The following is a 27,131-nucleotide window of genomic DNA, read 5'->3' on the forward strand; positions in this document are numbered from 1 at the left end:
ATATCCTTCTATTTCTACTCTGACTAGCACGTGGCACTGGTAGCAATCCTGAGATTACTACCTTTGAGGTCCTATTTTTTAATTTACCTCCTAACTCCCTATATTCAGCTTTTAGGACCTCATCCCGTTCTTTACCTATATCGTTGGTACCTATATGCACCACGACAACTGACTGTTCACCCTCCCTTTCCAAAATTTTCTGCAGCTTTTGCGAGACATCCTTGACCCTTGCACCAGGGAGGCAACACACCATCCTGGAGTCTCGTTTGCTGCTGCAGAAACACCTATCTATTCCCCTTACAATAGAATCCCCTATCACTATAGCTCTACCCCTCTTTTTCCTCCCGTCCTGTGCAGCAGAACCACCCCTGGTGCCAGGAGGTTGGCTGCTGCTGCCTTTCCCTGTTAAGCCATCCCCCCCCAACAGTATCCAAAACGGTATAACTGTTCGAGAGGGGGATGACCCCAGGGGATTCCTGCACTACCTGCCCGCGCCTAGTATTCTGTCCATGACAGCATTGGTACAGTCACCACCGCACAGTCATTGTGGAGACGAAGTCCCATCTTCACACTGATGACGCCCTCCATCGTGTTATGTGATACTACCACTGTGCTAAATGGAATAGATTCAGAACAGATCTAGCAGCTCAAAACTGGGCATCCATGAGGCGCTGTGGGCCATCAGCAGCAGCAGAATTGTATTCCACCACAATCTGTAACCGCATCGCCTGGAATATCCCTCACTCTACCATTACCATCAAGCCAGGGGACCAACTCCAGTTCAATAAGGAGTGTAGAAGAACATGCCAGGAGCAGCACCAGGCGTACCTAAAAATGAGGTGCCAACCTAGGGAAGCTGCAACAAATGACTACATGCATGCTAAAAAGTGGAAGCAGCAGGCTATAGACAGAGCTAAGTGATCCCACAATCAACGGATCAGATCAAAGCTCTGCAGTCCTGCCACATCCAGTCATGAATGGTGGTGGAACATTAAACAACTAATGGGAGGAGGGGGCTCCATGAACATCCCCATCCTCAATGATGGTGGAGCCCAGCACGTGAGTACAAAAGACAAAGCTGAAGCGTTTGCAATCATCTTCAGCCAGAAGTGCCAAGTGGATGATCCATATCGGCCCCCTACTGAGGTCCTCACCACCACAGAAGCCAGTCTTCAGTCAATTCGATTCACTCCATGTGATATCAAGAAACAGCTGCGCACAGTGGATACAGCAAAGGCTGTGGGCCCTGACAGCACCCCAGCTGTTGTGCTGAAGACTTGTGCTCCAGAAATAGTTGCGCCTCTGGTCAAGCTGTTCCAGTACAGCTATACCAAGCTACACTGCTCTGTCAAGCCCGTGTGACAGCTGGTGTGCAATGACCACACCACGTTAAAAGAATTCACGCACAGGCATCTTCCACCCTTTAAAATGAAGTTCGGGACCTGGAACGTCAGGACCCTCATGGACAACCCCAACTGTGACAGACCGGAACGCCGTACTGCTATCGTTGCCCGGGAGCTCAGTCGTTTGGACATTGACATCGCCGCCCTAAGTGAGACCCGGTGGGCAGGGGAAGGCCACCTCGAGGAGCAAGGTGGTGGCTACACCTTCTTCTGGAAAGGCAAACCTGAAGAAGAACAACGCCTCCATGGGGTAGGCTTCGCCATAAAAAATTAACTAGTTGGGCGTCTCAGCATTGGACTCATCAGTCACCTGAGAACTAATTTTTAATGTGGAAACAAGTGATCCTCGGTTCCGAGGGACTGCCTAAGAAGAGATACCACTGGCATCTTTCTAGAAAAACTGCCCAGGCATGTCCTGTCCACAAAAAGCAGGACAAATCCAATACGGCCAATTACCGCCCTATCGGGCTACTCTCGACCATCAGCAAAGTGGTGAAAGATATCGTCGACAATGCTATTAAGCAGCACTTACTCACCAATAACCTGCTCACTGATGCCCAGTTTGGGTTCCGCCAAGACCACTCTGCTCCCAACCTCATTACAGCCTTGGTCCAGACATGGACAAAAGAGCTGCATTCCAGAGGTGAGGTGAGCGTGACTGCCCCTGACATCAAGGCAGCATTTGACCGAGTGTGGCATCAAGGAGCCCGAGTAAAAACAAAGTCAATGGGAATTGGGGGGACTTTCCACTGGCTTCAGTCATACCGAGCACAAAGGAAGATGGTTGTGGTGGTTGGAGGTCAGTCATCACAGCCCCAGGACATTGCTGCAGGAGTTCCTCAGGGCAGTGTCCTAGGCCCAACCATCTTCAACTGCTTCATCAATGACCTTCCCTCCATCATAAGGTCAGAAGTGGGGATGTTCGCTGATGACTGCAGAGTGTTCAGCGCCATTTGCAACTCCTCAGATAATCAAGCGGTCCATGCCCACATGCAGCAAGACCTGGACGACGTTCAGGCTTGAGCTGATAAGTGGCAGGTAACATTCGCGCCACACAAGTGCCAGGCAATGACTATCTCCAACAAGCAAGCGTCTAACCACCGCTCCTTGACATTCTACGGCATTAGCATTGTCGAATCCCCCACCATCAATATCCTGGGGGTCACCATTGACCAGAAACTTAACGGGACCAGCCACACACATTCTGTGGCAACATGAGCAGGTCAGAGGCGAGGTATTCTGCGGTGAGTGTCTCACCTCCTGACTCCCCAAAGCCTTTCCACCATCTACAAGGCACAAGTAAGGAGCGTGATCAAATACTCTCCACTTGCCTGGATGAGTGCAGCTCAAACAACACTCAAGAAGCTCAACACCATCCAGGACAAAGCAGCCCGCTTGATTGGCACACCATCCGCCACCTTTAAACATTCACTCCCTCCACCACCGGCGTACCATGTCTGCAGTGTGTACCATCTACAAGATGCACTGCAGCAACTCGCCAAGGCTTCTTCGGCAGCACCTCCCAAAGCCACGACCTCTTCCACCTAGAAGGACAAGGGCAGCAGACACATGGGAACACCACCACCTCCAGGTTTCCCTCCAAGTCACACACCATCCTGACTTGGAAATATATCGCTGTTCCTTCATCGTTGCTGGGTCAAAACCTAACAGCACTGTGGGAGTACCTTCACCGCACGGACTGCAGCGGTTCAAGAAGGCGGCTCACCATCACCTTCTCGAGGGCAATTAGGGATGGGCAATAAATGCTGGACTTGCCAGCGACACCCACATCCCATGAACAAATTTAAAAAAAGAAAAGCTTCACTAACGTGGCAAAAATTTGAAAACAAACGGGAAATCTCAAGTTGGCCTAAGCTTTGTGACTGTCAGAGAGGTCCCTAACAAAAAAAAAAAAAGAAAACGCTGGAAACAGTCAGCAGCTCAGTCAGTTTTTGTGGCAAGAAAGATGAGTTAACGTTTCAAGTGTGGACCCGTTGTGGAGGGTCTGTGATGAAAGTTAATCTGGTAGCTGTCTCTGCATCGGCTACAAGAGACAAGAAGGTTACAGGGCTCTAAAAGAACCTTTTACACTTTCATTTAATTAAGATTATAACGTTTTAAAAATCATAGAAAGAAACTGCATTTATCTACCTATTTGTGATAGTATTTCACCATAGCATTACCTTTTCATTTATCTGCCTACTTGAGCTCATCCAAAGCTTTGCTACCTGTATGCTGACTCGCACCGTTCCGTTCACTTATCACCCCTGTGCTCGCTGACATACATTGGCTCTCGGTCCAGCAGCGCCTCAATTTTAAAATTCTCGTCCTTGCGTTCAATCCCTCCTTATCTCTGTAATCTCCATCAGCCCTACAACCCTTTGAGAACTCAGCATTCCTTCAATTCTGGCCTCTTGTGCATCCCAATTTCCTTCGCTCCTCCATTGGCGGCTGTGCCTTCAGATTTCTAGGCCCTAAGCTCTGAAATTCCACCCTGTGCCTCTCTGCGTCTCTCTCCTCCTTTAAGAAGCTCCTTAAAGCCTACTTCTTTCTGTCTTAATATCTCCTTACGTGACTGTCAAATTTAGTCTGATACTGCTCTTGTGAAGTAACATGGGCCATTTTTCTATGTTATAGGTGCTATATGAATGCAGGTTGCTGTTGTACAAAGCCCATATTAATTTCTCTCTTCCATCTCATTATATTTTGGAATTTATTTGTGCCGTGTATTATTTCCTAGTTGGGTGAGGAACAGGCAACCTGCTTTCAAATCTGCTGGAAAGTCTAAGGTGGAAAAATTCGGTCACGCCCCTTCTGGGGCACTAACTTCGCCAACGCCCCAAAAAAGTTAGCGCTCCTGCACCGTAAATTGACTGGTAGCGCCCCAAGCAGGAGGCAGGGCGCTACTGAAAGCGCTCCCCCCTCCTTCCTGGGGCGCTACCATTCAATATTATGGTGCTGCGTGCACTGCGGTATTACAGGCCTCCCTCCCCTGATTATAGGGGTGTGGCCTAGCGCAGCATTCACCGGGGCCCTGCTGGACCACCGGGGAGCGGGGTGCCGGGAAAACAGCCCGGCACTCGAGAGGAGCGTCATGCTGACCGATTGCGGCCGGCACCCAGCATGAAGAAGCAGAAGGGGCAGGTGCTGGCAGGCGGCCCAAGAAAAATGGCCACCCGGCATCTGCCCTTTAATTTGCGCCGCCGCGGCCGCAAAAACACCGCCCAAACCCTGTCGGACATATTGTCTGGCGGTTGGTCAGGGGGCACGAGCGGGGCGCTGTGCATGGTGATGACGTCCTCGCCAGAGGCGCAGCGCCGCAGGCCGCTAACGGTTACCGTTGCCGCTAACCTCCCGCTAAATTTTGTGGGAGGCATTAGCAGTGCCGCGCCCAGGCGCTAGGGGCTTTGCGCCCTGTTGGCGCCCCCCGCTATTTATTGCTTTCCAGTTACACTTCTCACTGTTTTACTGTACACAAGCTACACAGGAGGGTCAGGTCAGACTTCAGTGTTCTGGCACTTCATTGGCTGAAACAAGCAGCCTTTGAAGCACAAGGAAAAATGCAGTTTAAAATATAAAAAATGGAAAAATATAAAATTGAAGTTAAAATCCAGAATATTTCTTCAAAGTAATGTAAAATTACCGCTGAAATAGTAAAAATGAAAAAGAATAGGTGAGAAAGGGAAGATAGGCAGAGTAGCAGTAAGTTTTAAGTCTTATAAATGTACGATTATTTTAGTTGTATATTGTAGTGTAATATATTACAATTTAAAACTAATCCTGAATTGTGAGGAGGCTTGTAATAGAGAATTTTCCATTATCACAGTGTGTAAACTGATTTTTTTTAAACATGCTTTCTTAAATCATGGTACATGGAATCAGAATACACGATGCAAGAGTATACATTAAAGGCTTTATATTGTTTTATACTTTTGCGTGTGGTAACTTGTTGACTGGGCTAGAGCCAGGGTACTTGGGGCTTGTGGAGGAAGCTGGGGAGGGTCTTGTTAAGGGTGAGATGGTACTGTGCTGGGACTTGCCCAATCAGCAGGGACCACTTTGGCTTGGGGTTAAGGAGCTTGCTGAAAAAGGACCTCCACCTTCTGGTGCTTGCCCAGCCATAAACTGGAAAAAATGCCAACCCAGGGAGAGTAGAATTTCTCGAAGCTGCCATTAGATCAAATGTTAATATTGGCCCTCCAGTCCTTAACAGACATGGGCTAAACAAACTGCAGATGGTAAACTGACACAAAGCCAGAGGTGTATAAGTAAAGACAATATACAAGCTCTGATGCCCAAACATTTAAAATACAAGGTTTTATTTACAGATAGTGGAAGTGGATATTCTAAAATGTGCATTGTGTTTTTCAGATAAAGGATTATTGCACAAAGCAATTAATTATCATAATGAAATGCATATAATTGAAGAACTACAGATTTTCCCCAGCTCTGAGCCTGTGCAGACATTAATCTTATCCAAAGAGGTAAGTGTAAACTATGTTAATTTGTGGCATGTTTGTCTCAAAATTATTATAAAATAAAGATAATCTGGTGCAGGAACCTGAGTTGCCACATAGTGGTTCTCTTCCTTTATGAGCAGAGATTTTATACTTCCGATACTATCTTGTCACGTAGCACCAGGGCTACTGAGATTAAGTGGATCTCTCCTGCAAACATTTAATGTTGCAAATGGCAGACTGTTAGTATGAATAGTTCCATTTCATTAAGTGTTTTAGTTTTTCTAGTAGCTAATGGAGGAGTATAATCTTCAGCTGCATTCAACTGAAAAGTCACTAATAAATTCAGCTGTCTCTGAAATAAACAGGAAAGGAACTTGTATGTAATTCGGGTGGTGTTGCTTAGAAAAAGTAATTTAAATGTTACTTTTGTAAACAAGACCATTGTGCTTTGATTACAACAGCTGTCTGACCAGTAGCCTGATAAATTTAGCTGTCATTTCATATGGAACTCAGCAAGAGTAAAGAAATTAAAGCGTCAGTGACTGTCACATTTAAAGGCAGTGATGACTTTTTGGATTAAACGTTTGTCCAACCTATATTTGTCATATATCTCCCTATCTCTGTAACCTCCTCTAGCCATCCAAGAACTCTGCTTTCCTCCAATTCTGGCCTCTTGTGCATCCCAGATTTCCTTTGCCCCATCATTTGTGGCCATGCCTTCAGCTATCTAGGCACCAAGCTCTGGAATTCCCTCCCTAAACCTCTCTGCATCGCTACCTCTCCTCCTTTAAGATGCTCCTTAAAACCTACCTCCTCTCATAATATCTCCTTATGTGGCTTGGCGTCACATTTTGTCTGATGCAAGTTGTTGTTGTATATTAAAAATGTTAAGTTGAAAAATATTTGAATCGGTGATTTTTCTTATTTTTGTCCGGCTAGTTAACAAAATATTGCAGAATTAAAGCTGTATGGCTATGTAGCTTTTAATAGATTTGAAACGCAGCCAAAGGGAGAGTCATTAGGAGCAGGAGTAGGCCATTCAGCCCTCAAACCTGTTCTGCCATTCAATTAAACTCCATTTACCGGCCTTGGTTTCATATCCCTTAAAACCCTTGCTTAACAAAAATCTATCAATCCCAATTTTGAAATTTTCAATTGACCTAGCCTCAACAGTTTTTATTGTGGTGGAGGGGGAGAGAGTTCCAGACTTCTACTTTTTGTGTGAGGAAGTACTTCCTGACTTCACCCCTGAACTGCCTCGCTCTAATATTAATTTTAAGGTTATGTCTCCTTTTCTTCTTCCACTATTCTTTTCCCAACCCTTACAATTCTCTGCCTTTCTAAAGGTGGTGACTCATATTGGGGTGTGATTTTATGATCACTTTGCTGATACCCCTTCAGTACCTTGTCCAAATTACCTTTCTTCACGTGTGCGTCTAGACAGTGAGTATTGACAGACTGTTCTCCACAGCTCCAGTATATTGAGGACATCTGTTATACTCTCATCACCACCTCAGCTGAGACCAACTAATTCAGTACAGACTTGTGGTCAAACCTGGAACTTTACTGGTCTGTATGGATCAGTACTGTACTATGCCATGTATTTACTCACTGAGCTATTGGGGCATCCAGTCTTTCTATTCTAAAAGATAGCAGTTATAGCATGGCAGAATCTTATTGTCTATCAGGAAAAACTTGGGATCCAAGCTTTATCTTAGTGAGAGAACCACCTGCAATGGCTTATCTTCCTGCATCGTTACCTCTGGTGTCCCCAAGGATCTATCCTTGGCCCTCTCTTATTTCTCATCTACATGCTGCCCCTTGGCGACATCATCCGAAAACACAGCGTCAGTTTCCACATGTACGCTGACGACACCCAACTGTGCCTCACCATCACTTCTCTTGACCCCGCCACAGTCTCTAAATTGTCAGACTGCCCGACATCCATTATTGGATGAGTAGAAATTTTCTCCAACTAAATATTGGGAAGACCAAAGCCATTGTCTTAAGTCCCCACCACAAACTCCATTCCCTAGCCATCGACTCCATCCCTCTGCCTAGCAACTGTCTGAGGCTGAACAAGACTGTTTGCAACCTGGCGTCATACTTGACCCTGAAATGAGCTTCCGACCACATATCTGCGCTATAACTCAGCCCGCCTATTTCCAGCTCTGTAACATCGGCTGTCTCCGCCCCACCTCCGCTCATCTGCTGCTGAAACCCTCATCCATGCCTTTGTTACCTCTAGACTTGACTATTCCAACGCACTCCTGTCTGACCTCCCATGTTCTACCCTACGTAAACTTGAGGTCATCCAAAACTCTGCTGCCCGTGTCCTAACTCGCGCCAAGTCTCATTCACCCATCACCCCTGTGATCTCTGACCTACATTGGCTCCCGGTTAAGCAACGCCTCGATTTTAAAATTCTCATCCTTGTTTTCAAATCCCTCCATAGCCTCACCCCTCCCTATCTCTGTAATTTCCTCCAGCCCCACAACCCCCTGAGATATCTGCACGCCTCTAATTCTGGCCTCTTTGAGCATCCCTGATTTTAATCGCTGAACCATTGGTGGCCGTGCCTTCAGCTGCCTAGGCCCTAAGCTCTGGAATTCCCTCCCTATACCTCTCTGCCTCTCTACCTCGCTTTCCTCCTTTAAGTTGCTCCTTAAAACCTACCTCTCATCCGCCCTAATTTCTCTTTCTGTGGCTCAGTTTCAAATTTTGTTTTATAACACTCCTGTGAAGCGTCTTGGAACATTTTAATATGTTAAAGGCGCTATATAAATACTAGTTGTTGTTGTTGTACAATAGTGAGAAAAGGCTCAAGAAACTGAAGTCTACTTGCTTTCAGTGCTGGAAGAAGAACAACATGGGGCTTGTGATGATCCTGAGGAGTCTTCAAGGCAGCAGTCGGTTGTGACCTAGAAATTGCCCATAGTGTCATAAATTTATACAGCACAGAAAGAGGCCCATCGTGTCCGCGCCGGCCATCAAGCCCTATCTATTCTAATCCCATTTTCCAGCACTTGGTCCATAGCCTTGTATGCTATGGCGTTTCAAGTGCTCATCTAAATGCTTCTTGAATGTTGAGGGTTCCTGCCTCTACCACACTTTCAGGCAGTGAGTTCCAGATTCCAACCACCCTCTGGGTGAAAAGGTTTTTCCTCAAATCCCCTCTAAACCTCCTGCCCTTACCTTGAAACTATGCCCCCTGGTTATTGACCCCTCTACTAAGGGGAAACGTTCCTTTCTCTCTACCCTATCTATGACCCTCATAATTTTGTACATCTTAATCAGGTCCCCCCTCAGCTTTCTCTGCTCTAAGGAAAACAACCCCAGCCTGTTCAGTCTCTCTTCATAGCTGAAGCACTCCAGCCCAGGTAACATCCTGGTGAATCTCCTCTGCATCCTCTCCAATGCAATCACATCCTTCCTGTAGTGTGGCGACCAGAACTGCACACAGTATTCCAGCTGTGGCCTAACTAGCATTTGTACAGCTCCATCATAACCTCCCTGCTCTTATATTCTATGCCTCGGCTAATGAAGGCAAGTATCCCATATGCCTTCTTAACCACCTTATCTACCTGTCCTGCTGCCTTCAGGGATCTATGTACATGCACACCAAGGTTCCTCGGTCCTTCCTAGGGCCTACCATTCATTGTGTATTCCCTTGCCTTGTTAGTCCTCCCAAAATACATCACCTCACACTTTTCAGGGTTAAATTCCATTTGCCACAGTTCTGCTCATCTGACCAACCCATCTATATCGTCCTGTAGCCTGAGGCTTCGCTCCTCGCTATTTACCACTCCACCAATTTTTGTGTCATCTGCGAACTTACTGATCATACCTCCTACATTCATATCTAAATCATTAATGTACACTACAAACAGCAAAGGACCCAGCACCGATCCCTGCGGTACCCCACTGGACACAGGCTTCCAGTCACAAAAACATCCTTTGACCATCACCCTCTGCCTCCTGCCACTAAGCCAATTTTGCATCCAATGTGCCAAATTGCCCTGGATCCCATGGGCTCTTATCTTCTTGACCAGTCTCCCATGTGGGACTTTGTCAAAAGCCTTACTGAAGTCCATATAGACTACATCAACTGCACTACTCTCATCCATGCACCTAGTCACCTCCTCGAAAAATCCTCCAGTCCTCTAGCACCTCCCCTGTGGCCAGAGAGCTTCTGAAAATTTGTGTCAGAGCCCCTGCAATCTTCTCCCTTGCCTCACACAGCAGCTTGGGATACATCTCATCTGGGCCTGGGGATTTATCCACTTTTAAGCCCGCTAAAACCACTAGTACTTCCTCCCTCTCAATACTAATTTGTTCAAGTATATCACAATCCCCCTGCCTGATTTCTATGCCTGTATCGTCCTTCTCCATAGTGAACATAGGTGCAAAATATTAATTTAAAACCTCACCCACATCTTCCGGCTCTACACACAGATTGCCACTTTGGTCCCTAATGGGTCCTACTCTTTCCCTGGTTATCCTCTTGCCCTTAATAAACTTATAAAACACCTTGGGATTTTCCTTTATTTTGCCCGCCAGTGTTTTTTCACGCCTCCACTTCGTTCTCCTATTTTCTTTTTTTAAGTACTCCCCTGCACTTTCTATACTCCTCTAGGGCTTCCACTGTTTTTAGTCCTTTGTATCTGCCAAAAGCCTCCCTTTTTTTCCTAATCCATTCTTGTATATCCCTTGACATCCAGGGCTCCCTGGGCTTGTTGGTCCCACCCTTGACCTTTATGGGAACATGTTGGCGTTGTACTCTCTCTATTTCCTTCCTGAAAGACTTCCACTGCTCTGATGTGGATTTTCCTACAAGTAGCTGATCCCAGTCCACTTTGGCCAGATCCTGCCTTATCATATTAAAATCGGCCTTCCCCAATTTAGAACCTTTATTCCCGGTCCATCTTTGTCCTTTTCCATGACTACCTTAAATCTCACCGAATTATGGTCACTGTCACCAAAATGCTCTCCTACTGACACTTCTACCACTTGCCTGGCTACATTCCCTAGAATTAGGTCCAGTACCGCCCCCTCTCTTGTAGGACTTTCTACATGCTGGCTCAAAAAGCTCTCCTGGATGCACTTTAGGAATTCTGCATCCTCTAAGCCTTTCACACTCTGACTATCCCAGTTAATATTGGGGAAGTTGAAATCCCCTATTATTACCCTATTATTTCTACACTTCTCTGAGATTTGCCTACATATCTGTTCCGCTATCTCCCCCTGACTGTTTGGAGGCCTATAGTACAGTCCCAGCAAAGTGCTTGCCCCCTTTTTGTTTTTAAGTTCTACCCATATCATCCCTCCTTACAGCAGAAATTGATTCCTTGATTAATATTGCGACACCCCCATCTCTTTTACACCCCCCTCTGTCTCGCCTGAAGATTCTATACCCCGGAATATTGAGTTGCCAGTCCTGCCCCTCCTTCAACCATGTCTCTGTGATAGCAACAGTATCATACTCCCATGTGTTCATCAACACCTTCAATTCATCTGCCTTACTCGCAAGACTCCTTGCATTAAAATAAATGCCATCCAGCCTTGCCATACTCCCTTGTGCCGTTACATATTTGCTCTGCCTTCCAGGCTGACTTGTTTTTTCCTCTATATTTGGCTGTGCATCACCTCCTACTATACCTCCACTCCGTATCCCATCCCCCTGCCAAGTTAGTTTAAACCCCCCCCGCCAACAGTACTAGCAAACCTCCCCGCAAGGATGTTGGTCCCGTTCCGGTTCAGGTGCAAACCGTCTGACTTGTACAGGTCCCACCTTCCCTAGAAGCAGACCCATTGATCCAGGAAACTAAAGCCCTCCCTCCTGCACCAACTTTTTAGCCACACATTCATCTGCTCTATCCTCCTATTCCTATACTCACTAGCACGTGGCACTGGGAGTAATCCAGAGATTACAACCTTTGTGGTCCTGCTTTTTAATCTGTTACCTAGCTCCCTAAATTCTTATTGCAGGACCTCATCCATCTTTCTACCTATGTCGTTCGTACCAATGTGAACCACGACCTCTGACTGTTCACCCTCCCCCTTCAGAATGCCCTGCAGCCGTTCAGTGACATCCTTGACCCTGGCACCAGGGAGGCAACATACCATCCTGGAGTCACATCTGCGGCCAGAGAAACATCTATCTGTTCCCCTTACGATAGAATCCCCTATCACTATTGCTCTCCCACTCTTTTTCCTCCCCTCCTATGCAGCTGAGCCACTCGTAGTGCCACGGACTTGGCTCTTGCTGCATTCCCCTGAGAAACCATTTCCCCCAGCAGTATCCAAAACAGAAAATCTGTTGGAGAGGGAGATGGACCCAAGGGACTCCTGCACTACATTCCTAGTTCTTTTACTCTGTCTGGCAGTCACCTATTCCCTGTCTGCCTGTGCACTCTTTACCTGCGGTGTGACCACCTCGTTAAACGTGCTATCCACGAAGATCTCAGCTTCACGGATGCTCCATAGCGACTCCAGCCGCAGCGCCAGCTCCGAAACGCGGATTTCGAGTAGCTGCAGCTGGAGACACTTCCTGCACATGTGTTCGCCCTGGACACTGAAAGTGTCCCCGACTTCCCACATAGCACAGGAGGAGCACTCCACACTGCCGAGCTGCCCTGCCATGTCCTACCCTAAATTTACTTCCTTTAAATTAAAGAATATTAAATACACTAGGGATCTTACTTCCCTTTAAACACTACTTACTCTAAACTAGAGACCTTAATTTTACTTCAACGACTGGACTGTAGAAATACTCACCAGGTCCTACTTACCAATCAGCTCCTTCCGTGGTTGTGACATCACTTTAGCGGTTTCGCAGTTGTTGTTGTTTGACTGCTCCCGCTCTCGGACACTTTCCCAACTCGCAGCACTCTGGTGTCGGGCCTCCTCTGCAGCGCTCTTTTATGGCCGCTCCGCCTTCTCTCGGGTCCCGCTGCCACTCCCACACAGGTCCGCCTCCTCCGGTGTCGGGCCTCCTCTGCAGCACTTTTTTTTTGGCCGATCCACCTTCTCTCAGGTCCGCCGCCTTAATACTGACTAACCTTAGGCCATGAAAATGTCACTGGAGCAGAGCTCTTCATTTAGTTTTAACTTCTTTCCTGTCTTTCTTTTTCGTATGTATTTTTGGGATGTGAGTGGCATTGGCAGGACAGCATTTATTGCACAAACCTAGTTGCCCAGGGGGCATTAAGAGTCAACCACGTAGTGTGAAACTTAAGTCACATGTAGGCCAAACCAGGTAAGGATGGCAGGTTCCCCTCCTTGAAGGACATTAATGAACCTTGTTGGCTTTTTGTAACAATCTGGCAGCTCCTTTTCTGATGCTACAAATGACCAGATTTACTGAATTAAATTTCACAACTTGCCGTGGTAGGATTTGAACTCTGGCCCTCTGGGTTGCTAGTCCAGTACCATAATCACTTGGCTGCTGTACCCATGTTGAGATCTCTGAATCCCATATTGCTTAAAAACTGGTCCTCAGTTCTTTTTTCTGTATCACTGACGGCAACATCATAGCTGTTGCTGTTCTGGTAAGAAAAGTTCTTAAAATCTATTTTGGGTTTAGAACTTTCATTACAACTTGTGAAGTTTTTCCATTGTCCTCAGCTTGACTCATTCAAACATATGTTAGCTTTGATGCATGTAACACTTTTCCCCCCCAAATGAGTATCCCAGAGGCCATCACATTTTGCCTGTTCTTTCATGGATTTTTCCCCCCCCTTGAAAACAGTGGCTTCACTCGATGTAGCTCTGTTAAACAGAAGCATAGCCAATCCAAATCAAAGAGATTTGTACACATGGGGGTGGGGGTGGGCCGAGAACGTCATCCTCAATCCCACTGCTAGTCCATTTCAAGCAATTGTAATTGTGAAAAAAAATGTCTGAAAAGATCCTAAACTAATGGTACAGTAGATAGAAAAGTAACTCCCCCCAGCACGGAGATATCTTCAGAACTGTGAATTTTGGTGGGACGATTGTTTTTGATTGAGTAATTTTAACATTCCATGCTACTTTGATTCTCTGCTAGCAACGTCTGATGTGATTGAATTGTATTTGATGGTATTCAGAATCTTTCTACTGCTCAGTGACACACTAGTTTAAATTAATATGTTTATTTATGTCATGACCTTTGACCTTTCCACTTGTAGGACAAAAAGTATCTCTATGCAGGGTCTCATTCTGGAGTTGTTCAAGCCCCTGTTGCTTTTTGTGAAAAATACAAAACCTGCACGGATTGCATTTTGGCAAGAGACCCCTATTGTGCTTGGAGCCCACAAAGCAAAAGCTGCGTCTGGATTACTAAAGACGATACCGAAAAGAGGTTTGTGTATGTAATGCAGAATGACTTTAAATTTATATACTGTAGCTATTATTAGCTACCCTGTGGGCTTCTCAGGAGTATGCTAGGTGTTGGAGTGCAGTGTTCGATATTTACTGGAGTCCTGCTGTGCAGCCTAAGTGTGACTTCACTTTCATGCAGCAAATTTATTGAAGCAATAGATCACGTGACCGACTCATGGTCAACATATTACTTGGCTTACTGCTGCTGAAAGATACATGCCTCAGATAGATTTAAAATACTGCTTATCTAACACTTTACAAAAATTGTTCAGCTGCAAGTTACTTTGTTCTTCCATCCCAGAACCTCCTATTCCCAGTTAATGATTGTCTAGTCCTGATAAATCAAAGTTGTTTTTTGTGCTTAAAAAAACCCAAATATCCAATAATTCAAATTAAGCAATTTAAATAACACAGCAAAGTGAGCCTTTATAGCAGAAAAAGATAATTTGAATTAAGTGACTTTGAATTAAATTGTGGATTATACAATGGTTTTTGCTCATTTTCATGGTGGATTTCTGGTACTTGTTTAAGATGAAATTACTTATTTTTTCTTCTCTCCTCAAAAATATCTTTTTGCACGATTATAAAAGATGTTTCTCCCCCTTACTTCCTACAGTGGATTTGTAGTTCTTGCTGAAGCTGCCATTGATGTATCACTGTTGAAGGAAGTTTTACCTACTGTTGAAGGAAGTTTTACCTACTGTTGAATTTCCAGGGGCCAGCACCTGAACAAATGGCCATTAGCCATGACCCAGGCCTGGCTCACTGATTGACTGCAACTGCAGTGTCTGAGGTCAATGTCCGACTGCTTCATAGACATCTCCTTTGGCCCTGGTGCAAAAATCAGCCCCCCTCAGCAAAAAACAGAAGTCCATTACCATTTTCTCAAACAAAAATATTTAATAACATAACTTGTATAATATGCTGAAAAAAACAAGATAACTTTACACTTTTCTGCATCTCACCATTTGTAGATTTTTCTCTCTGGTTTATCACAGTATACTCTGGGTACTGTAATTCCACAGAAGCAGAGTGATATCTATCATTATCTGTCTGTCTTGCCTACCCCACCGCCCCTCATCCTCAGCAGGAGCTGGATCTCCACAGTGCTTTTCTTCCTGCTTGTCTTTATGGCAGTGGTTCCACAGGAGCAGGGTGAAAACCACAAATCCCAAGATGCAACTCTCCTGTCACTGAATTTGTCAAGAACAGCTAGAAATTCCCAGGCCCAGGTGAAATTTCCAAATGCAGCTTCCAGCTCCAAATAGAAGGGCAGGTCATAAAGTCATAGATTTATACAGCACAAAGAGGCCCATCGTGTCCGCGCCAGCCATCAAGCCCTATCTATTCTAATCCCATTTTCCAGTGCTTGGTGGTAGCCTTGTATGCTATGGAGTTTAAAGCACTCATCTAAATACTTCTTGAATGTTGTGCGGGTTCCTGCCTCTACCACCCTTTCAGGCAGTGAGTTCCAGATTCCAACCACCCTCTGGGTGAAAAGGTTTTTCCTCAAATCCCCTCTAAACCTCCTACCCCTTACCTTGGAACTATGCCCCCTGGTTATTGACCCCTCTACTAAGGGGAAAAGTTCCTTTCTATCTACCCTATCTATGCCCCCCATAATTTTGTACACCTCAATCAGGTCCCCCCTCAGCCTTCTTTGCTCTAAGGAAAACAACCCCAGCCTGTCCAGTCTTTCTTCATAGCTGAGGCACTCCAGCCCAGGTAACATCCTGGTGAATCTCCTCTGCACCCTCTCCAATGCAATCACATCCTTCCGATAGTGTGGCGACCAGAACTGCACACAGTATTCCAGCTGTGGCCCAACTAGCATTTGTACAGCTCCATCATAACCTCCCTGCTCTTATATTCTATGCCTCGGCTAATGAAGGCAAGTATCCCATATGCCTTTTTAACCACCTTATCTACCTGTCCTGCTGCCTTCAGGGATCTATGTACATGCACACCAAGGTCCCTCTGATCCTCTGCCCTTCCTAGGATCCTACCATTCATTGTGTATTCCCTTGCCTTGCTGGTCCTCCCAAAATGCATCACCTCACACTTTTCAGGGTTAAATTTTATTTGCCACTGTTCTGCCCATCTGACCAACCCGTCTATATCATCCTGTAGCCTGAGGCTTCCCTCCTCACTATTTACCACTCCACCAATTTTCGTGTCATCTGCGAACTTACTGATCATACCTCCTACATTCATATCTAAATCATTAATGTACACTACAAACAGCAAAGGACCCAGCACTGATCCCTGCGATACACCACTGGACACAGGCTTCCAATCACAAAAACAACAGGCCTGTGTGATGTAAACTTCTCTACGTATTTTGTGGAGATACTTGCCAATTATTATTTTTTTCATTTTGATGATTGTGTCAGTTGTGCCTCAGTCGATAGCACTCTCGCCTCTTAGAAGGCTGTGAGGTCAAGCCCACACCAGAGACTTGAGCACATAACCTAGATTGATATTCCAGTGCAGTACCAAGCGAGTGCTACACTGTTGGAGGTGCCGTTTTTCGGGTGATACGTTAAACTGAGACCTCATCTGCCCTCTCAGGTGGATGCAAAAGATCCCATGGCATTATTCGAAGACGAGCAGGGGAGTTCTCCTTGGTGCCCCGGCCAACATTTATCCCTCAATCATCATCGCTAGAACAGATTATCTGCTCATTGTCACATTGCTATTTGTGGGCCTTGCTGTGTGCTAATTGGCTGGCACATTTCCCAGATTACAACAGTGACTACACTTCAAAAATACTTCATTGGCTGTAAAGCACTTTGCGACGCCCTGACATTGTAAATGTCGCTATATAAATGCAAATCTTTTTTTTTTCTCAATATAAATGTGATGCCCAGGGAATGACAGTTTTGGCATGTGACATACTAGATGCAAGACTTTTTAATTATATAGGTGTTCTATTTTCTTCCCTAAATGTTTTTTTTACTAAATATATACAGTAGTTGCTTCTAACTGTTAACTATGCATTTGAATTGTTTACTTTCCACAGCAATTTGATGCAGTATCTGAATGGAAGTGCAGCTCCCTGCAGAACCAAAGATGGTATGTGAACAAATGCTGATGCTCATCATTAACTGCATGTATTTCAATTGTCACTAGCTGTACAGATCAGGAAGCAATCCACAGGTTAAGTTGCTGCTGGCAGCAGATAGAGTCATAGAGTTATACAGCACAGAAAGAGGCCCTTCGGCCCATCGCGTCCGCGCCGGCCATCAAGCCCTGTCTAATCTAATCCCATTTTCCAGCATTTGGTCCATAGCCTTGTATGCTATGGCATTTCAAGTGCTCATCCAAATGCTTCTTGAATGTTGAGGGTTCCTGCCTCTACCACCCTTTCAGGCAGTGAGTTCCAGATTCCAACCACCCTCTGGGTGAAAAGGTTCTTCCTCAAATCCCCTCTAAACCTCCTGCCCCTTACCTTGAATCTATGCCCCCTTGTTATTGACCCCTCTACTAAGGGAAGAAGTTCCTTTCTATCGACCCTATCTATGCCCCTCATAATTTTGTACACCTCAATCAGGTCCCCCCTCAGCCTTCTCTGCTCCAAGGAAAACAACCCCAGCCTGTCCAGTCTTTCTTCATAGCTGAAGCGCTCCAGCCCAGGTAACATCCTGGTGAATCTCCTCTGCACCCTCTCCAAAGCAATCACATCCTTCCTATAGTGTGGCGACCAGAACTGCACACAGTATTCCAGCTGTGGCCTAACCAGCGTTTTGTACAGCTCCATCATAACCTCCCTGCTCTTATATTCTATGCCTCGGCTAATGAAGGCAAGTATCCCATATGCCTTTTTAACCACCTTATCCACCCGTTCTGCTGCCTTCAGGGATCTATGTACATGCACACCAAGGTCCCTCTGATCCTCTGTCTTTCCTAGGGTCTTACCATTCATTGTGTATTCCCTTGCCTTGTTAGTCCCTCCAAAATGCATCACCTCACATTTTTCAGGGTTAAATTCCATTTGCCACTGTTCCGCCCATCTGACCAACCCATCTATATCGTCCTGCAGACTGAGGCTACCCTTCTCGCTATTTACCACCCCACCAATTTTTGTGTCATCTGTGAACTTACTGATCATACCTTTTACATTCACATCCAAATCATTAATGTAGACCACAAACAGCAAGGGACCCAGCACCGATCCCTGCGGTACCCCACTGGACACAGGCTTCCAGTCACAAAAACATCCTTCGACCATCACCCTCTGCCTTCTGCCACTAAGCCAGTTTTGGATCCAAAGTGCCAAGGCACCCTGGATCCCATGGGCTGTTACCTTCTTGACCAGTCTCCTATGCGGGACTTTATCGAAAGCCTTACTGAAATCCATGTATACCACATCCACTGCACTACCCTCATCCACACACCTAGTCACCCCCTCGAAAAATGCAATCAAATTGGTCAGACATGATCTTCCCTTGACAAAGCCATGCTGACTATCCCTGATTAATCCTTGCCTCTCCAAGTGGAGACTAATTCTGTCCCTCAGAATTTTTTCCAATAATTTCCCTACCACTGATGTTAGGCTCACTGGCCTGTAATTCCCTGGTTTATCCCTACTACCCTTCTTGAATAATGGTACTACGTTAGCTGTTCTCCAGTCCTCTGGCACATCCCCTGTGGCCAGAGAGGTTCTGAAAATTTGTGTCAGAGCCCCTGCAATCTCCTCCTTTGCCTCACACAGCAGCCTGGGATACATCTCGTCCGGGCCTGGGGATTTATCCACTTTTAAGCCTGCTAAAACCGCTAGTACCTCCTCCCTCTCGATGCTAATATGTTCAAGTATATCACAGTTCCCCTGCCCGATTTCTATGTCTATATCGTCCTTCTCCATAGTGAACACAGATGCAAAAAATTCATTTAAAACCCCACCTACATCTTCTGGCTCCACACACAGATTGCCACTTTGGTCCCTAATGGGCCCTACTCTTTCCCTAGTTATCCTCTTGCCCTTAATATACTTATAAAACACCTTAGGATTTTCCTTTATTTTGCTCGCCAGTGTTATTTCATGGCCCCTCCTCGCTCTCCTAATTTCTTTTTTAAGTATCCCCCTGCACTTTTTATACTCCTCTAGGGCTTCCTCTGTCTTTAGTCCTTTGTATCTGCCAAAAGCCCCCCTTTTTTTCCTAATCCATTCTCGTATATCCCTTCACATCCAAGGTTACCTGGGCTTGTTGGTCCCACCACTGACCTTTACGGGAACATGTTGCCATTGTACTCGCTCATTTTCCTTTCTGAAAGACTCCCATTGCTCTGATGTGGAATTTCCTACAAGTAGCTGATCCCAGTCCACTTTGGCCAGATCCTGCCTTATCATATTAAAATCGGCCTTCCCCCCCCCCCACCCCCCCCCCAATTTAGAACCTTTATTTCCGGTCCATCTCTGTCCTTTTCCATGACTACCTTAAATCTCACCGAATTATGGTTACTGTCACCAAAGTGCTCACCGACTAACACTTCTACCACTTGCCCGGCCACATTCCCTAGAATTAGGTCCAGTACCTCCCCCTCTCTTGTAGGACTTTCTACATGCTTTTCACTAACAGTTCAACAAGATGTTGTCGAAACCTAGGTTTGATATCTGATGGATTAATCTTGGTTACTACAATTCTAAAGATACAGTATTGACAAATGAATCATCTTATATCAGTGTTCTTGTGCATCAAGAAACTAGAACTCCCTGATAATCCTCATCTGCATTGATTACCACAAGCCTAATCAAACATGGAAAAGCACTGTAAATGAAAATTACATTTAAATAATGACCAGAAACTTGAGAAGCTGCAGTGAGACAACACCGTGGAGCATCCGTGTGTGGCATGTATGTTTACATCCAGAATCCCCACACTGAGTGCCACATCTTGGTCTGACTGTCTGTGGGCTAATTAGTTTCCCAATGGGAGGGAGGAAAAATTGGAAGTAAACTGATGCACAGGCTGCTCTCTCCTCCTATTGGCCAGTTTCAGAGTGATAATTGGTGAAGATTCTGGAGTAAATTGTCCATTTGGTCACAGTTGGTGTGACCTGTAAGGTGGAGTCTTGCAAATTAAAAAAAAATTTGAAAATTTTCTAAGATGAAAGAGGAACTTAGAGAGATGTACTCATCATTTATTTACCCCTAAAATCACCTTTCCCTTTAAAAGTAAATCATGACAGTGCAGCTGCTAAAACAGAAAGCAGGTCCAATGGCACAACTGCTTTAAAGGAGAATTTAAGCTTAGGATTTTTTGAACAGATATATATGTAGCCTTTAGTAGGCTTAAAATATAGCTGGGATAGTCTAACAGAGAGCATCTCTTTTAATGTGTGCAAGTATGGAACCTATAAATTAGAATTGAAACAATTAGTAAGATATTTAAAGTTGTCCATTAATGTCACAGTTTGGTCAATAAATTAGTAATTCATTAAACATAGAAGATAGGAGCAGGAGTAGGCCATTTGGCCCTTCGAACCTGCTCCGCCATTCAGTGAGATCATGGCTGATCATCCAAATTCAGTACCCTGTCCCTGCCTTCTCTCCATACCCCTTGATCCCTTTAGCCTTAAGAAATGTATCCAACTCTTTCTTGAATATATTTAATGAACTGGCCTCCACCGCCCTCTGTGGTAGAGAATTCCACAGGTTCACCACTCTCTGGGTGAAGAAATTCCTCCTCATCTCAGTCCTAAATGGCTTACCCCTTATCCTTAGACTAGGACCCCTGGTTCTGGACTCCCCGGCCACCAGAAACATCCTTCCTGCATCTAGTCTGTCCAGGCCTGACAGAATTTTATAGGTTTCGATGAGATCCCCTCTCAATCTTCTAAACTCCAGTGAGTATAAGCCCAATCGACACAATCCTCACACGTCATTCCTGCCATCCCAGGTATCAGCCTGGTGAATCTTCGCTGCACCCCCTCCATGGCAAGAACGTCCTTCCTCCGGTAAGGCGACCAAAGTTGCACACAATACTCAAGGTGCGGTCTCACCAAGGCCCTGTACAACTGTAGCAAGACATCCTTGTTCCTGTACTCGAACCCTCTTGCTACGAAGGCCAACATACCATTTGCCTTCTTAACCGCCTGCTGCACCTGCATGCTTACCTTCAGCGACTGGTGCACAATAACACCCAGGTCTCTTTGCACTTCCCCTTCTCCCAATCTATTGCCATTCAAATAATAATCTGCCTTCCTGTTTTTGCCACCAAAGTGGATAACCTCACATTTATCCACATTATATTGCATTTGCCATGTTTCTGCCCAATCACCCAACCTGTCCAAATCATGCTGGAGTTTCACGACATCCTTCTCACAGCTTACCCTCCCACCCAGCTTTGTGTCGTCTGCAAATTTGGAGATATTACATCCAATTCCCTCGTCCAGATCATTAATATATATTGTGAACAGCTGGGGTCCTAGGACTGATCCTTGCGGTACCCCACTAGTCAGTGCCTGCCACTCGGAAAACGACCCGTTTATTCCAACTCTTTGCTTTCTGTCCGCCAACCAGTTCTCTATCCAAGTCAATACCTTGCCCCCAATCCCATGTGCCTTAATTTTGCATGCTAATCTCTTATGCGGGACCTTATCGAAAGCCTTCTGAAAGTCCAAATACACCACATCCACTGGTTCTCCCTTATCTATTTTACCAGTTACATCCTCAAAAAATTCCAGTAGATTAGTCAAGCATGATTTACCTTTTGTAAATCCATGTTGACTTTGTCCTATCCTGTCACTGCTTTCCAAGTGCTCTGCTATTACATCTTTTATAATAGACTCTAGCATTTTCCCCACTACAGATGTCAGGCTTACCGGTCTATAATTCCCCGCTTTTTCTCTACCACCTTTTTTGAATAGTGGGGTAACATTAGCTACCCTCCAATCCATGGGTACTGTTCCAGAGTCTATCGTGTTCTGGAAGATGACCAGCAATGCATCTACTATCTCTAGGGCCACTTCCTTAAGTACCCTGGGATGTAGACCATCAGGCCCTGGGGATTTATCGGCCTTCAGCCCCATCAATTTTCCTAACACCATTTCCCTACAAATACTGATTTCTTTCAGTTCCTCCCTTTCATCAGACCCTATGTTCCCCGGCATCTCTGGGAGGTTATTTGTGTCCTCCTTTATGAAGACAGAACCAAAGTATGTATTTAGTTGGTCTGCCATTTCCTTGTTTCCCATTATAAATTCCCCTGATTCTGACTGCAAGGGACCAATCTTTTTCTCTTCACATACTATAAAAGCTTTTACAGTCAGTTTTTATGTTCCCAACTAGCTTGCTCTCATATTCTATTTTCCCTTTCTTAATTAATCCCTTTGTCCTCCTTTGTTGACTCCTAAACTGCTCCCAATCCTCAGGATTATTGCTTTTTCTGGCCAATTTATATGTCCTCTCCTTGGATCTTATGCTATCCCTAATTTCCCTTGTTAGCCACGGTTGAGTCACCTTTTTTGTTTTATTTTTATGCCAAACTGGGATGAACAAATTCTGTAGCTCATCCATTCGGTCTTTGAATGTTTGCCATTGCCTATCCACCGTCAACCCTTTGAGTGCCATTCCCCAATCAATCCTACCCAACTCGCTCCTCAGACCATCGTAGTTTCCTTTATTTAAATTGAGGACCCTTGCCTCTGAGTCAACTACTTCATTGTAAATGTACATGGATTGGTCCAGTAAATATAATCCTTGAACATTGACTTGACCGTGAAACCTGAGTTTTTAATCCCTGTCTTGACTACCCTTCATATGCTGACAAATCCAGAGAACGAGTTTTGCGAGTCAAAACTGGGTTACCATGAGGGGAGGTGGAGAGAAGAGCAAAAACTGGGTTACCATGAGGGGAGGTGGAGAGAAGAGAAAAAACTATTTTTGTTGATGAGTCATTTCCCGCTGTCTTCAAATACACCTTCTGTTGAATTATATAAAAATGTAATATTGATTGGATTTGTGGGGATGTCTGAAGGCAGGGTCATTCTGATGGAAGAGGGTGGCATAGCTGTAGAACAGGAACTATTAGGTAAATGGAATCTGACAACTGATTGGCTGGCTGTTGAAAAGAGTTTTTTGTTTGCAATCCTTCTTGGTTGTTACTGGACTAGTAATCCAGAGGCCTGGACTAATGATCCGGATACACGAGCTCAAATCCCACCATGGCAGCTGGGAAATTTAAATTCAGGTAATAAATAAATCTGGAATAAAAAAAGCTAGTATCAATAATCGTGACCATGTAACTACCGGATTGTCATAAAAACCCATCTGGTTCACTAATGTCCTTTAGGGAATAAAATCTGCCATCCTCACCTGGTCTGGCCCATATGTGGCTGCTGTGATTATTTACACGAACACCTTTGCAGCCTTCTGTGCATGCGCGCAGTATACCAGGGCCGCGCATGCACAGTACCCAACAGCGGCCTGCACAGATAGGAAGATAGATCACATTCTTGCAACCCCACCCACACCACGTTTTCCCTCTCCTCCCCCTAGACCTGGTTGATTTCTCGGAAAGCTCGGTGTATGTGTGGCAAGTGACATCAATGGACTAGACAAAATCCGGAAGTCATGACGTTGTCACTATTCACTTCATACCCAATAAACCTGTTAACAATCTGTGACCCACACACAATGCCCCATCTATTGGTGGGGTGTTGCGGGGGGAGGTCAGAAACTTTTTGGGTGGCAAAGGTCAGGAACCCGGGTGGGGGCGGGGATGAAGGTCAGGAACTTGGTTGGGGGGAAGGTTAGGAACTTGTTGGAGGGGGCAGGAATTGTTTGGGGGTTGGGGAGAAGGTCCTAACCTGCGAGGGTGAGCCCTGTCTGTTCTCTGAGCTCTGTTTGGAGCCTGGCAGTCAGAATGAATGGCTCGAATTACACAAAGTACTTGATTACTTAGGCAGGTAGGATATAATTATACATGTCCGATAAACTGCTGGGACCAATCAGAAATCTTGTTCTCCAAGAGGACCAGTCAGAAATCTGGTGTTGCAAATAGATGCGACCATATGTGACTCCAGACCCACAGCAATACAGTTAACAGCCCTCTGAAATGGCCTAGCAAGCCACTCAGTTAAGGGCAGCTAGGGATACGCAATAAATGCTGGCCTTGCTAGCGATGCCCACATCCTGTGAATGAATTTTAAAAAATGGATTGAAGCATAAATAATTCAAAATTGTTCATTTTTATTTATAATGAAGCAGAACTGGAAATCTTTAAGCCATTACATTTTGGAGTATACATTTCTCAGAGTTGAGCTCTACATAAGTTTTGAATATTCAGATAGTCTCCGGTGGCAGTACTATGAGCTTGCAATTCAGGAATAGCAGGTTGGCAGTATTGTCAATTATGAAAAAGCGTTACCGAATTTCTTTTATATTTTATTTCGTAGTGGAACCTGTGTCATCTGAAGAGGACAAAATGGAACGAGGAGGATTTAAAGAACTGAAGTGCCTACCTACGTCTAGACTGGCTAAAGTTATGTGGAAGTTAAATAACAAAATTCTAAGTGAGAATTCAAAATATCGAATTGTTCAAAACAATTTGCTGATTTTCTCTCTTACTGAAGAAGATTCTGGTACCTATGATTGCTGGACAGTAGAAACTGTGAAGGGAGACCTGTATGAACAGCTGGTGAAAAGGTATTCTCTGATCGTAGAGGGTCCATCTAACGTTGTAACAACTTACCCAACCGCATCATTTACTAAGATGGAAGGTAATTCTGCAACAGCTCAGACAAGCACAGATAAAGAAGGAAGGTCTCCTCACACTATCACCCCCCCGATTCAAACTGATGTGTCCACTTCAACTGTGTTGCACACTTCAGCTTCCACTTTCTCAATCCCTATGTTTTTAACTACAGATAATTATGATTCAGCAGTAGATACTAAAATTTTCAGTGAGCCTTCAAGGGTGGAAAGAAATGATAGCATTCTGTTATGTTTCTTAGTGGTGATTACACTTCTCTTCCTGATGCTAGTTGTTTACAATTGTTACATGAAATACTTGCCGGGTCCTTGCCTGAAATTACGCTTGTATTTTGTCGGTGATGGGAAGAAGCCAGAATTTGATTATGATAATGTGTCTGAGGAGCTGGTAAAACAGCAGGCAGTGAAAATCAATTCAGATAATCAAGGTAGTGAGCAGATTGCTGCTGGTGACAAAGGTTATGAAACTGAATCAGACTGTGGGAATGGCAAAATTCCTAATACAGAGAAACCCCAAGAGCTCAAGCAAATCCAAGAAAACCACTCCATTGGTTCTATTGATCCAGAGAAAGATGCAGATATTAAATTCATTGATGAGGAAGCCCAGAGTCTTTGCTAGCATTTTTGGTATTGCTTACATTTGTAACAGATAAGCTGTTTGCAAGTGTAAGAACAGAAAGTTAGAAGACAGTGGAGATCATGAAATGCTATAAAAGGCTTGCAGTAGATTAAAGAAATTCTTAGAAAATCATGCTAAAAGCGAATATCAATCTTATGTTCAACCTGCATTATATTCAGCAATCTCAGAATAGTTTTAATATGTACTCAATATACAGGTGATTTGAGTTTCGTTCCAAATTGGAAATTATTAATTTATCAAATTGGTAAATCTCAAAGTGGTGTCCAAATTGGAGCATAAATCTTTTTTTTGCATATACTGTATATGTAGTATTTTATATTGCACTGAAAATTTGAGTCATTTTCTATTAGAAATAATTGTAGCTTATTGCTGTATCTAATGTAGGTTGATGCCTTTGTTTATGCTAACATTGTACAGCACCTCAGGGATCAGACAATGAATAGTAGATTTGTGTGTTTTCTTTAACTTGTCTCTTGAAAATGAGAAATGAGGAAAACAATATTATACGGACTTTGGGTAGCTTTAGATTATAATGTGTGTGTTACAGTGAAACATGGGGTCCACAGGACTGTGATTTATAGAAGCAATGCATTTTAAAAGGAAAAAGTGTATATTGTTAAAACGCTGTTACTGAGCCATGGCCACAGCACAGAGCCTAAGACTTTTCGTACCTGTGGAAGACTTTCGATACTCAGCTGAGCATTGTACCACTTATAGCCGCATTGCCACAGAGATGGATTTTTCTAACCAGTGTGGTGTGGGACAAATCGTATACCATGGATACAAATGAAAAATATCAGTCGTCGCATCCTATAAACAAGCAAATTCTTAAAGGCTGCAAAGTTGTTGTGGTTTCGCTGTGGATTTTATAAAAGCCTGATCTGATGGACTTTAGAGGACTGACAAAAGAGCATTGGAACCTGTGTTTTGCTGCTATAGATGTTCATTTGTTTTAATAACCCACTGAACTGCTATTGAAAATAAGAGCAACTGGTGCAATTAACCAGCTTTTTAATCTCTCACTGGTATGGCGGCACTGTACATTTATGTTTTAAGTTTATGTATAACAAATCATTTCATTTTGTTTTCTGGCATTGTTACTTGCTACTGTGTACGTATGCAAAAACAGGTTCCTTTTGAAATTGTTTTATTCATCAAAAATTCTCCAAAAGGTTTTATGTAGAGCTAACTTCTAGGGAAATTGATGTTTCACGTGGTACATTTTAGTGGTATAAATGAGTTCTTGAATTGTATAGAAAATTGTGTATAAAACTATTTTTTATTTTTTTAATTGTGTAAATAGAAGTTAAAGGCTGCAAAAGTACCACGATCATTTTGTACAGCAACAGCATTTTAGACTACTGAAAATTTGATTGAGCCTCATGTGTTTTCTCAATCTGCCTTGCCACACCAAAATTTATACGGTCCTTAAATACCACTACTTCTGTAACTTCTGCCTGACTCAGTCCATTTATCTCTCTCATCCTTTAATGCATGACCAATCTTCTTTATATTATTTGTATCTTTAGAACTCTGTTTGGTTTGTGCCTTTC

The 27,131-nt window shown here is 44.4% G+C and overlaps 1 protein-coding gene across 5 annotated transcripts in view; it reads left to right on the forward strand.

Annotated features, from left to right (window-relative positions):
- sema4d (sema domain, immunoglobulin domain (Ig), transmembrane domain (TM) and short cytoplasmic domain, (semaphorin) 4D) overlaps positions 1 to 27,131 on the forward strand; it is a 264,629-nt gene that overhangs the window by 192,927 nt on the left and 44,571 nt on the right. For 2 of the 5 annotated variants that reach the window (XM_085984672.1, XM_085984673.1), the window contains exons 12-15: positions 5,775 to 5,887; positions 14,032 to 14,204; positions 17,247 to 17,299; positions 24,623 to 27,077. In XM_085984672.1, the coding sequence (XP_085840798.1) occupies positions 5,775 to 5,887; positions 14,032 to 14,204; positions 17,247 to 17,299; positions 24,623 to 25,557 (1,274 nt within the window). In that variant the 3' untranslated portion in view covers positions 25,558 to 27,077. Of the gene's footprint in view, positions 1 to 5,774; positions 5,888 to 14,031; positions 14,205 to 17,246; positions 17,300 to 24,622; positions 27,078 to 27,131 lie in introns of those variants that run through there. The other 3 variants (XM_085984683.1, XM_085984679.1, XM_085984688.1) reach the window with 2 other exon arrangements.

Source organism: Somniosus microcephalus, chromosome 1, assembly GCF_052327205.1.
Source record: "Somniosus microcephalus isolate GS21.2 chromosome 1, FLI_Smic_1.0, whole genome shotgun sequence".
Lineage (NCBI taxonomy): Eukaryota > Metazoa > Chordata > Chondrichthyes > Squaliformes > Somniosidae > Somniosus > Somniosus microcephalus.